General features: G+C 39.6%; 1 protein-coding gene across 10 annotated transcripts in view; it reads right to left on the bottom strand.

Moving 5' to 3' along the window:
- Positions 1–15,379, bottom strand: part of PIBF1 (progesterone immunomodulatory binding factor 1) — a 205,802-nt gene extending 190,423 nt beyond the window's left edge. For 4 of the 10 annotated variants that reach the window (XM_081550927.1, XM_081550922.1, XM_081550929.1 and 1 more), the window contains exons 1-4: positions 15,074–15,379; positions 13,789–14,088; positions 5,916–6,016; positions 1,229–1,427 (exon numbers count right to left, since the gene is read on the bottom strand). In XM_081550927.1, the coding sequence (XP_081407053.1) occupies positions 1,229–1,427; positions 5,916–6,016; positions 13,789–14,040 (552 nt within the window). In that variant the 5' untranslated portion in view covers positions 14,041–14,088; positions 15,074–15,379. The remainder of the gene's footprint in view (positions 1–1,228; positions 1,428–5,915; positions 6,017–13,788; positions 14,089–15,073) is intronic. The other 6 variants (XM_081550926.1, XM_081550921.1, XM_081550924.1 and 3 more) reach the window with 2 other exon arrangements.
- Between the last annotated feature and the right edge of the window lie 46 nt (positions 15,380–15,425).

Genomic DNA, 15,425 nt, shown 5'->3' with positions numbered 1-15,425 from the left:
ACTCCATTTTATAGGAAATTATTAATCTGGAAACCTTATCCAAATGAGAACCAAGAGAGGCAATCACCACTCCAGCAAAAATAATAGATAATATTTATTATGTGTTTACTAAGTTCTAAGCACTGTTAAGCTTTCTGCGTACATACTCCCAGTTAATCTTCACAATTACCTCAATAGAAAAGTGCTGTTAATTTATTATTATTTTTTTATGTGAAGTAGTTGATTTACAACGTTCTGTTAGTTTCAGGTGTACAGCAAGATGCTTCAGTTACACATAAATATAAATACATTCTTTCTCAGATTCTTTTTCATCGTAGATTATTACAAGATATTGAATAAAACATATTGTTATTATTAAGCCTTTTACAGATGAAAAAATTCAAGCCTCTTAGGGTGAAATGACTTCTGTGTATCACAAACTTGCAGCGTGTGGGATGTGTGCTCTTGGGACCAGCACCCCACTGCTGCCACTCTGAGACACTCTCAGGAAACCCACGAGATCAAAACTTTTTTCCTAGTAAGACTAATATTTTTTGCCTGCTTTACATTTGTTTAGTTCTGCCTGTTTTACTCTTATTCTTAAGTGGCATCTGCCAGTGGCTACATGATGTGTGATGATATCATTACTCTTAAGACTAATGAAGTTTGTGCTTATGTACTCTTATGTTTTAAAAATGTCTCAGCTTTAATTTCAAATATGATAAATATTAACAGATACAGTTCACATAAACAAAAGCTCTTCGAGGTCCTCAATCATTTTTAGAGTGTAAATGATACTGATACCAAAAATATTTGAGACCTCTGCCGTAGATCAATCCTATGTACATATCCGTGTAACCAACACCACAGTTGAGATCTTGACCTAGATCCATAACCATCTCCCTCAAGCGATCCCTTCATAATCACACCACTCCCCTCTCCTCTGCTGTCCCTAACCCCTGGCAACCACTGTTATCTCTATAAACATTACAAACTGTCAGAGTTCATGATAAAATAATTCATTTCTATGGATCATACAGCCATTAACCCTATTTATTTGCCTGACTTCAGAGCCCAATGGTCAACACACTTTAAAATTTGGTCACCTGAACACCATTTCACTGCCTTCAGATCAGAGCTATAAACTAATTTCTCACTTGGGTACTTCAAAAGTTATTGCTACTACGGAAATGGCAAATTTTAGTCTGAAAACATAGTTTTTTTGTTTTTAATGATACAAGACACTCACAGACACATATTCAGGAATAGAAAGCTGATCTTCAGGAAAACTTTTGAGCTTCATATATTGCTCTTCTGTCAACTCAAAGTCACGCAGGTTTCGACGAATATCTCCAGCTTTCTCTCTTAGCTGAAGATTTGTCTCTTCTAGCTGTTTCTGTCTCAGTAAAATAGTTTCCATTTCTTGTTTCATCAGTTCTTGATATTTTCTACAGTATCCGAGAATATATGGTAAGGTTAAAAAAATCATGGAGACATAATTTCTCAAAGTTTCTATTTTACAGTAACATCAAATTACATGAGAAACTTAATAATATTTTTGGCTCCAGCTAAATGCTTACTTAACCAGTTAAACATGAAATGAAAAGTTATACTAATTACTAAGTGTGGGGCCACAAAAATTATTAAATAGAAAATGTTAATAACTTTTAAAATTCAAATTATAAAATTATACATTTCCTCTGCTTAAGGTGTAAATCTGATATATCTGCTTTGGACCCTACTCACTGAAGTAATTTTCATTATCTTTATCCAGGTAATTTAAGATGGTAACTCTGAACCACCATAATGTCAATACAGACAATGAGGTAATGAAAGCAATAATTGGCACCTTTCTCAAGGAATACATGTAGTAGACATGGTTAGTTGCCTACCAGAAAATTTTGAGCAGGACCATATGAATCCCACCCCCTCCACTATATCCCATCAACATACAAACACACGGTTATTTGTCCTATCTTAAATGAACAAAAAAGCCCCCACAATTTTTGACCCCATTTCACTGCCCATTTTGTTCTCAAAAGTTTTCTACATGCACTCTCTCCATCACCTTTCCTCTTAAACAAAGGTTAATCAGGTTTTCACACTTCCACCAAAATCTCCAGGTAACTGAAAAATCCAGATTGTCAATAATCAATTCTCATTTCTTTTTATCTCTATCAATAGCACTAGAGACATCTGCCCTCTCCTTCTTTCATCTGGCTTCCCAGATACCATATTATTTTCCTCTTCATTTTTCTCCTGTTTTATTGGTGACACTTTCCCAGTTGTTTTTATCTTGTTTATCTTAATGTTGGGATTACTTGGTCCTCTCCTCTTGTCTATGTTCACTCCCTTGGGGAATTCATCCAGTCTCATGAATTAAATACTGTCTGTATCCTACTGGCTCCCAGATTTATCTCTCTAGATCAGACTTCTCATATATATCCACATGGATGTCTAATACAATAACTCTAACTTAACGTGTTCCAAATTAAACTCCTGCTTTTCACTCACAAACCTATTCCATTATGGTTTTACCATCTTAGTTGACAGCAACTCCATCCTTTGGTTTATTTAGGCCAAGAATTGGTACAATCCTTGATTCCTCTTTCTCTCCTAAACCCCACACTGAATCCATTAGGACATCCTACTGGCTTTACCTTTAAAATATATTCAGAATCCAACCTCTTTTTACCACTATCAAGAGGATTACAGCAATAGCCTCCTAACTGCCCTCTCCTCTTCATTGAATTTGATCAATGTCTAAAGAACTAGAATAGAAGCCCTATCACCCAATGCTGTGGTTTTCAAAGTGTTACCCACAAGCCAGCAGCAGCACTCACATCATCTGAGGTGTTGGAAGAAATGCAAATTCTCAGGGCCCAACCCAAGGCAGAATCCCAGAGTGTGCCCAACAGTCTTTTCCCACAAACCCTCCAGGTGGCTCTGATGCATGGTCAAATTTGAGAACCACACTGATCTAATGTGATAGTGGCTGATAACTGGTCATAATTTTTTAATATATCAGCTAAATAGTAAAATCTTATAAACGGACAAGATGCCTACTTTTACATTTATCTCTAATTAAAATACAGAAATAAACATTCATCTGAAACATTTTTTCCCCCGGGGTCTAGATTTTTTTGTCATGTGGCCAAGTGCCTTGTTTTTCTGTAAATCATTTCTCGTGATTTCCAAGTTCAAATTCTTTACAATGTCAGGAGACCTTTTAAAAAGACACTTGAGAAGAAATCTGAGCATATCTTTTATAGATTTGATTTCTGCCCCTAATCTCTAAACATCTCTTGCTTACACTTATTTGACTATGTTTTAGTTACTCACTTTTATTGAATCATTCCAAAGAATTCATTATAATTTGCAAAGAAATGTATATACCTTTGTATTCATTTTCAAATACAATTTTAATTAAGTTATAGAAATATAGTAAGCACAATTGGCATAGGTATGTTTGAGAATAAATACAAGGAACTTTGGATAAGCACACAACTGAGCTGGAGAAAATAAGCAGGCAAACAGAAGGTAATTTAGCCCAAAAGAATCCAATGGGCCACAGGATACATCAATACTTTCTACAAAGCAAATGAAGAAAGGTTAAGACAGCCGGTTCAGTTCTGTTCAGTCACTCAGTTGTGTTCAATTCTTTGCGGCCCCATGGACTACAGCATGCCAGGCTTCCCTGTCCATCACCAACTCACAGAGCTTGCTCAAACTCATGTCCGTTGAGTCGGTGATGCCACCCAACCATCTCATCCTCTGTCGTCCCCTTCTCCTCCTGCCCTCAATCTTTCCCAGCATCAGGGTCTTTTCAAATGAGTCAGTTCTTCACATCAGGTGGCCAAAGTATTGGAGTTTTAGCTTCAACATCAGCCCTTCCAATGAACACTCAGGACTTATCTCCTTTAGGATTGACTGGTTGGGTCTCCTTGCAGTCCAAAGGACTCTCAAGAGTCTTCTCCAACACCACAGTTCAAAAGCATCAATTCTTCGGTTCTCAGCTTTCTTTATAGTCCAGCTCTCACACCCACACATGACCACTGGAAAAACCACAGCTTTGACTAGATGGACCTTTGTTGGCAAAGTAATGTCTCTGCTTTTTAATATGCTGTCTAGGCTGGTCATAACTTTGCTTCCAAGGAGTAAGCCTCTTTTAACTGCATGGCTGCAATCACCATCTGCCGTGATTTTGGAGCCCAAAAAAATAAAATCTGCCACTGTTTCCCCATCTATTTGCCATGAAGTGATAGGGCCGGATGCCATGATCTTTGTTTCCTGAATGTTGAGTTTTAATCCAGTTTTTTCACTCTCCTCTTTCATTTTCATCAACAGGCTCTTCAGTTCCTCTTTCTGCCATAAGGGTGGTGTCATCTGTGTATCTGAGGTTATTGATATTTCTCCTAGCAATCTTGATTCCAGCTTGTGCTTTATCCAGCCTGGCATTTCGCATGATGTATTCTGCATATAAGTTAAATATGCAGGGTGAAAATATACAGCCTTGACATACTCCTTTCCCGATTTGGAACCAGTCTGTTGTTCCACAACCAGTGCTAACTGTTGCTTCTTGACATGCATACAGATTTCTCAGGAGGCAGGTAAGGTGGTCTGGTATTCCTGTCTCTTTAAGAATTTTCCACAGTTTGCTGTGATCTCTGTTCGTTTCCAAGGCAAACCATTCAATATCACGGTAATCCAAGTATATGCCCCAATCAGTAATGCTGAAGAAGCTGAAGTTCAATGGTTCTGTGAAGACCTACAAGACCTTTTAGAACTAACACCAAAAAAAGATGTCCTTTTCATTATAGGGGACTGGAATGTACAAGTAGGAAGTCAAGAGCTATCTGGAGTAACAGGCAAGTTTGGCCTTGGAGTACAAAATGAAGCAGGGAAAAGGCTAATAGAGTTTTGCCAAGAGAATGCATGCACGCATGCTAAGTCGCTTTAGTCGTGTCCGACTCTGCGCGACCCCATGAACAGCAGCAGCCCACCAGGCTCCGCCGTCCACAGGATTCTCTAGGCAAGAATACTGGAATGGGTTGCCAGTTCCTTCTCCATAATGGTATATTAGTAAGTAAAAGTAAAAAGTTGCTCAGTCGGCCCGACTCTTTGTGACCCCATGGACTGTAGCCTACCAGGCTCCTCAGTCCATGGAATTTTCCAGGCAACAGCACTGGAGTGGGTTGCCATTTCCTTCTCCAAGAGAATGCACTGGTCATAGCAAACAGCCTCTTCCAACAACACAAGAGAAGACTCTACACATGGACATCACCAGATGGTCAACACCGAAATCAGACTGATCATATTCTTTGCAGCCAAAGATGGAGAAGCTCTATACAGTCAGCAAAAACAAGACCAGGGGCTGACTGTGGCTCAGATCATGAACTCCTTATTGCCAAATTCAGACATAAATTGAAGAAAGTAGGGAAAACCACTAGACCATTCAGGTATGACCTAAATCAAATCCCTTATGATTATCCAGTGGAAGTGACAAATAGATTCAAGGAATTAGATCTGATAGACGGAGTGCCTGAAAAACTATGGACAGAGGTTTGTGACATTGTACAGGAGGCAGTGATCAAGACCATCCCCAGGAAAAGGAAATGCAAAAAGGCAAAAGAGTTACCTCAGGAGGCCTTACAAATAGCTAAGGAAAGAAGACAGCTAGTTAAGTGGTGGTAAGTTTAGAGTGCTTCCATTATCATGTATGGTTCACTTATATCTGCAATATTTGTTGAATGAATATCAAATTCTGGCTTTCTGTATTTTTGTGTATTATATCAAGTAGTTTTTTCTTAGTCTGGATGTAAAAATGATTATTGTCTTTAAGATTTCTCTATTTTAGCTTATAATCACATGCATGAATAGGTAATGACATTATTTTTAACTGCTAAATAGGTATTGTTGCTTTTTAAAACTTTTACCTGGCATCCTTTTGTTGGAAAGTCAATTGGTTGTCTAATCTCAGGGCTAGTAGCTGTTTTTGGTGAAGTGCATCATTAAGTTTCTCCTCCAATTCTTCAATCTGAATCAAGAGAAAAAGGTAAATAACATGGTCAATTTGCAAATTTAATAAAACCTGTTTATACAAATAGTTCTTAAACTATGCTTTGAATCCGCTGCTTCATAAATCGTTTTTTACCAGGCTCTCATTAGGATTATTCTTCCCTTTAATCTATTCTCACTGAAAAACTCTTTGACAGCTGGGCTTTATATGCTGGTGCCTCGCCCAGGTTAATTTTTTCCTGGCCAGACTCTGCATATACTGTAGATCATATATCTGACTGCTACATATCTTCAGCTGACTACTACATGGGTGATGATACAAATGTCCAAAATGAACCTAATCATCCACCTCACCTAATCTTATATTCTTTACATCTCCTTGGTCTCCAAAGCAAAAAAATCTCTGTCACATTTGATACATCTCCCCCACTGCTTATTTTGATCAGAAATCACTGTTTTTTTATTGTTGAGTTTATTCTATAAAAAGATGTCACAACTACACCATCCTCTTTAACATCCACTGACAAGTCTTCAGTTAGGATCCCTGTCATATCTTACCAAGATTATGACAACAGTTTCCTAACTCTTTCCCTGCCTTCAGTTTTGCCAGTCTTCAAAACTATCTTCCTTTATCTTATCTTTTAAAAATGCTATCAAAAATGTATGTCCCCAGTGTTAAATCCTTCAGAGGATCCTCACTGTCTTCAGAATAAATTCCAAACTTCAAGGCATTCTACACTACTCTTTTTTTCTTTTTAAACTTATTTATTATTTATTTAATTTTGGCTGTTCTGGGTCTTCATTGCTGCATTTGGGCTTTCTCTAGCTGTGGAGAGCAGGGGCTACTCTTCCCTGTGGTGTGGGGGCTTCCGGCTGTGGTGCCTTGTTGCAGAGCACAGGCTCTGGGGTGTTAAGGTCTTTAGTAGTTGCAGCACTTGGGCTCAGTAGTCCTGGCTCTTGGGGCTTAGCTGCTCCATGGCATGTGGGATCCTGGACCAGGGATCGAACCCACATCTCCTTCATTGGCAGGTGGACTCTTACCCACCGTACCACTAGGGAACTTCCTCTACCACTCCTTCTTGATCTGGCCCTTGCCAACCATGCCTGTTGTCACTAGCTTAAAAGAAAACTCTATTCTAGCCAAAATAAATGCTTGCCATTCCTCAAATATGTTATGCTCTCTCTTAAGTCTCCATACACCTGAGCTGACTCTTAGTCCATTTAAAAAATTCTTTACCCTCTCCCTTTCAACCCAGGCAATTCTTGTTCACCCTTTAAAATATGCAGATTAACATAAGTCAATCCTTAATAAAACTTTCATATGGTTTTTGTCCCACACAATTCCAATAACAATACTTGTTCAGGTTATGAATCTCCTCCATAATGCCCAGTCCAATGGTTATTTCTGCATATTTATCTTACATGACAGCATGATTTGGCAGAGTTGACTACTCCATCCTCTTTCACTTTATGTGATACTCCTCTTGGTTTTCTTCCTTAACTCACAGGACCCTCTTAAGCTTCTCAGGTTCCTATGATGGATTTTTTTCCTCTACCCTATTTCTAATGTTTGACTACCCCTTGACTTGATTTGGGGTCCTCTACTCTCCCCAGGTAATGTCATCCAATAACAAAGCTTTATGTGGTACCTTGGAGAAGGCAATGGCACCCCACTCCAGTACTCTTGCCTGGAAAATCCCATGGATGGAGGAGCCTGGTAGGCTGCAGTCCATGGGGTCGCTAGGAGTCAGACATGACTGAGAGACTTCACTTTCACGCACTGGAGAAGGAAATGGCAACCCACTCCAGTATTCTTGCCTGGAGAATCCCAGGGACGGTGGAGCCTGGTGGGCTGCCATCTATGGGGTCGCACAGAGTCAGACACAACTGGAGCGACTTAGCAGCAGCAGCAGCATGTGGTACCTACATGCCTACAACACAGGAGACCTGGGTTCAATCCCTATGTCAGGAAGATCTCCTAGAGAAGGGAATGGCACCCCACTCCAGTATTCTTACCTAGAGAATCCTATGGACAGAGGAGCCTGGAAGCTGCAATCTGAGGGGTCGCAAAGAGTCACTGAGCGACTAACACTTTCACATGCTGATGTATATTACATACAAACACACACACACACACACACACACACACACACACACACACACACACACACACACACACACATCTACCTACCCCCGGTCATGGACTTTCCTCTAAAGTCAAAGTGACAATTTCATCTGGGAGTCTAACTGGCATTTAAAGTTTAATGTGTTCAAAACAGAACTTATATTTTACCTTCTACATCAGTTTTCTTCCAGCCTTCTATTTCTCTTTAAATGGCTCGAGGAGATGAAGCCAAAAACTTGGAGTCTTACACAAGGCAATTATCTAGTACTGTCTTCTTCTTCTACCTTATCTGCTTTTAGTCTATTGCTTCAGTGACATTTTGAAAACAGAAATCAGGACATGTAAGTTCAATTGCCTAAACTCTTCAAATGGCTTCTCTAACACACAATTGAAAGCAAGGGTTAATATATCAAATTGACGGGCCAAATCCTGCCCATGTCCTGTTCCTATATAGCACACAAGCTAGGAGTAGGTTTTACATTTATAAAGTTGTTAAAGCCAAAGAAAAAGAAAAAAAAAAGAATAAGAAGGAAGAATATGTACTAGACCATATGCGAGCTGAAACGCATATTTACTGTCTTGCCCAGGCCTTTACAGAGAAAGTTTGCTGACTTCCTATCTAAAGCAGAAAATTCCCACTGCTAAGCAATGCTATATCACATGACTTTGAAGACAGCTTATTTAATCGTTGTTTGATGATGTCTCTCACTTAAATGTGATCTCCATAAAAAAGGGACTCTGTCATATTCATTGTTGTATTCCTGGTCACATGTCTCAAAAAATGTCTTAAATCAACAAATGATGACCACATTCCTCATAATTACCATTCTGCAAATCAAGAAGACTGTTACCACAAGGAGAGAAACTTCTGCTTTTTTCAGGGTAAGAACTTTAACAATTTCAACTGACTTCTAGATTTAAGTCCCTCGACTCAGAGACAGTCAGGCTAGGGAGATACCCTCCAGCACTTCCCAAGCAATAAGGAGCCCAGAGACCATTAACGAGAGAATAAGGAGCCCAGAGACCATTAACGAGAGATAAACAAAAAGAGATATTAGCATTAAAAACTGACAGGCGAGAAGAGTGAGGAGGAAAGGAATAAGGAAGTACAGTAAGCAAGGAGATTAAGGCAGCAATAAGTGTGCACGAAAGAGCAACAAACAGTCCTCTAAGATCAGGAAGCCTGGCCTGAGCAACTCCCCTCCCAGCGCTCTCAGTCAGCAAGCAGCTGAGTGGGGAGTGGGAATCGATGCTTGTGAAGTTTCCTGTGAACAATCTGCTTGGGTTTTTAAAGATGGAGAAATTAAAGCAACATGAGTCCTAGTAATAAACTATATCATTAGTTTTGAAAAGTATTAAACAGCAGAGACAGCACTTTGCTGACAAAGGTCCATCTAGTCAAAGCTATGGTCTTTCCAGTATTCATGTACGGATGTGACAGTTGGACCATAAAGAAGGCTGAGCACCGAAGAATTGATGCTTTCGAACTTGGTGTCGGAGAAGACTCTTGAGAGTGCCTTGGACAGCAAGGAGATCAAAGCAGTCAATCTTAAAGAAAATCAACCCTGAATATTCATTGGAAGGACTGATGCTGAAGCTCCAATATTTTGGCCACCTGATGTGAAAAGCCGACTCATTGGAAAAGATCCTGATGCTGGGAAAGATTGAGGGCAGGAGGAAAAGGGGCTGACAGGGGATGAGATGGTTAGATGGCATCACCGACTCAATGGACATGAGTTTGAGCAAACTCTGGAAGATAGTAAAAGACAGGGAAGCCTGGTGTGCTGCAGTCCATGGGGTCATAAAGAGTCGGACACGACTGGGCAACTGAACAACAACATACCACTAGTAATAAGCTGTAATAAACATAAGCACTATATTGTTTCCATATTGGTGTGGAGAGACATTAGATTATACAGATTCACATATTTCTGAACTAAGAAAGACTTTGAAGAGAGGAAAAAACTGTTACTTGTCTCCCAACATGTCTCCCTCTTTCTCAAGTAACTTAGCGGCAACAATATGTCCAGTTAAAAATATACACTTCCCAGCCTCCCTCTCCTGGTACCTAGGTATAGTCATATACTATATAGTCCTAGTCAAGCAAGGTCATCAGCTTGAGCTCTGGGAAAGCTCTTTAAAGGACAAGTTCATTTGGCATATGCCACATTTCCCCATCACCCTTCTCCTTATTTCTGCCTAGCACATGGACACAACAGTGGAGGCAGATCAGCCATCTGTGATTTTGAGGTGAAAAACATATGCTATTTTTACAGCCTCCCAGAAGATTAAAAGGAGCTTGGGTTTCTAATGATATCAGCGGTAAATACCAGATCTAAATTGCCTATATTCAGAATTCTGTTATACCAGAGAAACAAAATCCTTATCCTGCTTAAGCTGTGGTTTCCACACTTTTGTGACTGGTAACCAATGTTTTTCAAGTTTCTCATACTAACAGCTGAACACTGGACAGCTGGTTCAATCTTTTTCCACAGAAGAAATACCTGTAATATTCAAGACACTCAATCATTCAGGACTACTTGAAAGCTTCTGATGACAGGAACCTCAATAACTTAAAATCAGGCCATTTAAATGTTAATAGCAACAAGTTAAATTCAGCAGAAACCTACCCTTCCTGTGATTTCCAACCATTTTCATGGTGCTACAGTCCATGGAGGAAAATTCATTTTTTTCAATGCTGAACGTGACATTTTCACCTTCATATACGTGATGTTCAATCATCGGTAAGCTCTGGAGGATGAATGAGTGGCTAAAAATACTGTTCCTTCACCAATCCCAGACTCACACATCTTCACACTTTTCATCTCTGAAGCCAGAATGCATCTTACAAACTACAGCACATAACAGTTTAATTTGGCAGTGTTTAACCTTAGCGGTACACGTAATGGCCCGTTTTATAATCCAAGTGCCCTGGATTTGATGAATTAAAGACTAATTCTTCTGCCATATAACACTTCTTCCCATGCATGCATGCTAAGTCGCTTCAGTCGTTTCTGACTCTTTGCAGCCCTATGGACTATAACCCACCAGGCTCCCCTGTCCATGAGGATTCTCACTTCTTCCCATATTTGACAGCAAATACATTACCCCTAAGGGGTCTCCAAGCAGGACAACTCTAGTGCTTGTATACAAAAAAAACACAGGAATGTAGAGTAGGCAGCTACCCTGGAGAGGAATTTGGAAATACACTTAAATGAAGTAGACATATACCCTGCAGCCAGAAATTCCACTCCTGAGTATATGTGTCAGTGTGCTCAGTCACTCAGTCGAGGCCGACTCTTTGTAACCCCATGGACCATAGCCTGCCAGGCTCCTCTGCCCATGCAATTTTCCAGGCAAGAATACTGGAGTGGGTTGCCATTTCCTTCTCCAATATATATCAAAGAATTGCTCAAATCAGGTCTGGAAGAGAAATGTCTAAAGAAGGCCACACCACATGTGGTGGCAAGGGTTTGGCGGCAACCTGCGGGCCTATTCCTGTGGGAGGGGGTGAACAGATGGGTAGACACCAGAATTGTGTGGCTGCTGGCAGCAAAGGACTGCATGTACACGTAGTAACATGGAGGATTTTAAAAACAGCACTGAGTTAAAAGGAAAAACTATAAAAGAAACAAAATCTAAAACAAATATAGTTTAGATTTATGTAAAGGAAAAAATAAGAAAAATACTAATTTTCAAGAGAAATGTTTATAATAACTGTAATTGGAGTACAACCCTTAAAAATTCTGAGATGCCCCCCTGGTGGTCCAGTGGTTAAGAATCCTCTTTGTAAAGCAAAGGACACCGGTTTGATCCCTGGTCTATGAAGATCCCACATGCAACGGGGCAGCTGAGCTCATGTGCCACAATCAGTGAGCCAGCCACCGGCCACAACTACTGAAGCCTACGCACCCCAGAGTTTGTGCTCTGCTACAAGAGAAGCTACTGCAGTAAGAAGTCCTCACACCACAACTAGAGAGCGGCCCCCTACTCGTCACACACAGCAAGAGACACCCAGCACAACCAAAAAATAAATAAATAATTTTAAAAAACAGAGTATTTGTTGACCGACTGGGTAAAAGAATGGAGACCTACCTTGGGTTCTTCAGTGAGTTCCAGTGAAGGAGATCTTAAGGGTAGAGACACACAAGCCAGTATCACCATGGGAATCCATTTGAGGAGTAAAAATATGACTCAAGGAAAAGAAATGGAAAACCACTGGATACACTGATAAAATATCAAGTGACCTAGTCTCAGTAGGTGACACCATAAAGAACCTAAAAGGAAGTCTTAGGAGACTTACTTGGATGGAATACAGGCTTTAGCCTTCTTGGTGTTAATCCCACCTGGCTCCATCACCTCTATGTGAATGGCTTTGGTAAGCTATTAACCAGCTGTGGTTCCATTTTTTCAAGAGCGAATGGGGTTCAGTCACTCATATAAGAAAGAGTCAAGCACATGCTAGGTGCCAGAGACAGTTCTACGCACTGAAGCTACAAAAGGGACTACAAAGAAGTCCCCTGATCCTGTTCTCAGGAACCTCACACTCTATTAAGAGAGACAAATACCTAACAAACAAGGCAAGTAATCAATCCTGTGAACGTGTGTAAAAGGCACAGAAATTAAACAGGGTGAAAACAACGAGAATATTGTTTTAGTTAATAACTGCAATAATAACTAATACTTAATGAAATATCCGTCTAACTTATTCTATTAGTTCATTTAATTTGATGGGTCAGAGAAGATGCCCTAAAAGTACCTGTAGCTCAAAGAGTTGTATGGGTCAAATGAGATAACACATGAAAAGCTCACAGACCAGTCTGGCACACAATAGGCACTCAATAAACATTAACTATTTATGTTTTTTAAAAATGTACCTAAACGATTTCTTTACATCATCAAGACTTTGGGGTTTAGGACATTTCATTTTCCTAGAGAGGTGTGGTCAAGATATCTTTCTAGCAGCATGATCCCTATACATAGGCAAGAACTACCCAAGGCTGACTTAACAGAGAAAAGATAAGACATAACTGAACCAAAATGGGAGGGGAGGAGATAGGTAGAGGTGGAGGTCAAGAGCAAAGATGGAGGGTTTACCATCTTCCACATCTCTTCTCTGTGGAAAGAGAAGACTTTCTCAAAAGACAGAGTAGTAAGACTTAAGAAGTCTCCTGTCTTTCTGAAATCACTGTACATTTGTTTTATCACTAGTGACAACTTTACCAGGTCTTACATAAAATACTCTGTAACCATAAAAAAACCTGTAACCATAAAAAAACCCACAAAAGGCAGAAAAACAAGGACTGAGGCATTCCTTCTTATTTGGCAGATAACTTATTAAAGCTATGGTAAGTGAATTTGTTATACTTGGTACTACGACACAGTAACTATCAAATAGCAGGATATAAAAGAAACCAAATCTCCATGGCACAGGATTAAAAAGATTCAATAATGTAATAATAATCTTGATTCTCCCTACCCAACTAGTCATATCAGAGGTAATTCTCAGTGAAGCAGAAAAACAACTTGGCTAGAAAAAAAACGCTGATAATTATTTTCGCAAAATGTTAAAAGTATCAAGTTCAGACTATATACTCATAAGTTTAAGTCTTATTTATCTGCAGTTTGAAGACAACACAGATAACAAAATTTATATATGATCTTACCTTTGTAAGATAATCAACCTTCAAATTATCGATCATCATATTTTTCTGTGATAGCTCTATTTTCAGTAACTGAATATTATGAAGCAGTTCTTTCCTTTCAATTAGCTGCCTGGTGATTTTGATCTTGCCATCCTGCTCTTCTGATGAGGAAATATCATCTGTAGGAATTGTTGTTTCTAAACTAATATCTTCAGATTCCAGGGAGCTAGAGATGTTCATTATTTTTGATGTCTTGCTAACTTTTCGAGACATTTTAAATTATTACAGGTCACTTTTCGTCTCCAATTCTATTTCAATTTTCTGTAGATTAAAAAATATTCATATAAATATATTCAGACGTTCTTTGTGGAAAGTAGAAAGTTTATCAAAGAGATACTAAGGATTCCCTAAGAAATTATTAGGCAAATGGGAGGACCCCAAATCTAAGACAGATTGGTAAATTACTGCTCAAATCAAACATATCAAAGCAAACTCATTAAATCCTATTATGAACCCACACTTTTGATAAGTAAAAACTCAGTTCCTGGGGGCAGGTCTCTTACTTGGGTGTAAAGAAAGAGACAAATGATAAAGCCTTAAATTGCTAGTATCCAAGAATGCTACTCATAAAAGCAACACATGTTGTAAGATAAAGAAGTTACTTCTGAGCTGGTCGGGGGAAGGTTATACAGAAGGAGGATTTATTATCTTGAAGGATTTGGAGAGGAGTAATCAAAAATGAAAAGCATGCAGGTATGAATGTATAAAGGTGATGAAACTATAAAACAACCTCAGGAGATAATGGTAGTCAGGCTGGGCCAAGCCTATGTGAAAGTGAGTAGTGACTCTTCACCCACAAGCCCCCAACCCCAAACAGAAATACCCAGAAGGGTAGTCCTTTATGTATAATCAAGACTGTGGAGGTCCTTGAATATTTCAATATGTTCTAAATTTATTCTACAGGTAATGCTGCATCACTGAAGTTTTTTAAAAACGGGAAACTGAGATAAAACACATTTTTACATACTTGCAGATAGCAAAATTAAACAAGATGGTAACAGAAAAATTCCTCAGTCTAAATCTCTACCCTTTCACACAAATTTCAGCAATTACCTTCTTTTAATTCTGCACAATATAATAAATTACTTATGGTATTGAAGATACCAGTGTTTTTTTTTTTTAACTGAAGGATTAGAAAAAAAAAGTGTGTAGGGGAATCCTGAGAACTCTGGTTGGATCGGCTTCCCTCATTTTTAAAGGGACAGGGGTAGGTAAGGAAAGGAGAATCAAAGACAGGTAACATCACCTGGATTACAAAGGGTGAGGGACTGGCACTGCCCACACGAGTTGCGTGAAGGGTAAAACCCGAATTTGGCAGCATCAAAGGATTCCTACACCAATGCGAAAACGGAGTAGCCTCGAGCTACCTGGAAAGCTTCAATTACTCCACCTTGAAGACTCGAGCAGTCGCCGGCTCGGGTTGCAGCCCCTCAACAAGGAATCACAGGTGGGAGACGGTTAGCACCGGTAACCAAGACAACCATTTCCGCGCCAGGCGGACAGAGGAAACAGCTTCCTGGCTGATGCCCACGCTGCCGGAACTCAACTCTCCGGGGTCCACCCAGGCGCGGGAAGCAATGAATGCTGGGAGCTGGAGT

The sequence above is a fragment of the Giraffa tippelskirchi genome, chromosome 12, assembly GCF_054371585.1.
Source record: "Giraffa tippelskirchi isolate mGirTip1 chromosome 12, T2T-mGirTip1v1.2.pri, whole genome shotgun sequence".
Lineage (NCBI taxonomy): Eukaryota > Metazoa > Chordata > Mammalia > Artiodactyla > Giraffidae > Giraffa > Giraffa tippelskirchi.
This window is presented reverse-complemented; position numbering and strand designations above follow the sequence as displayed.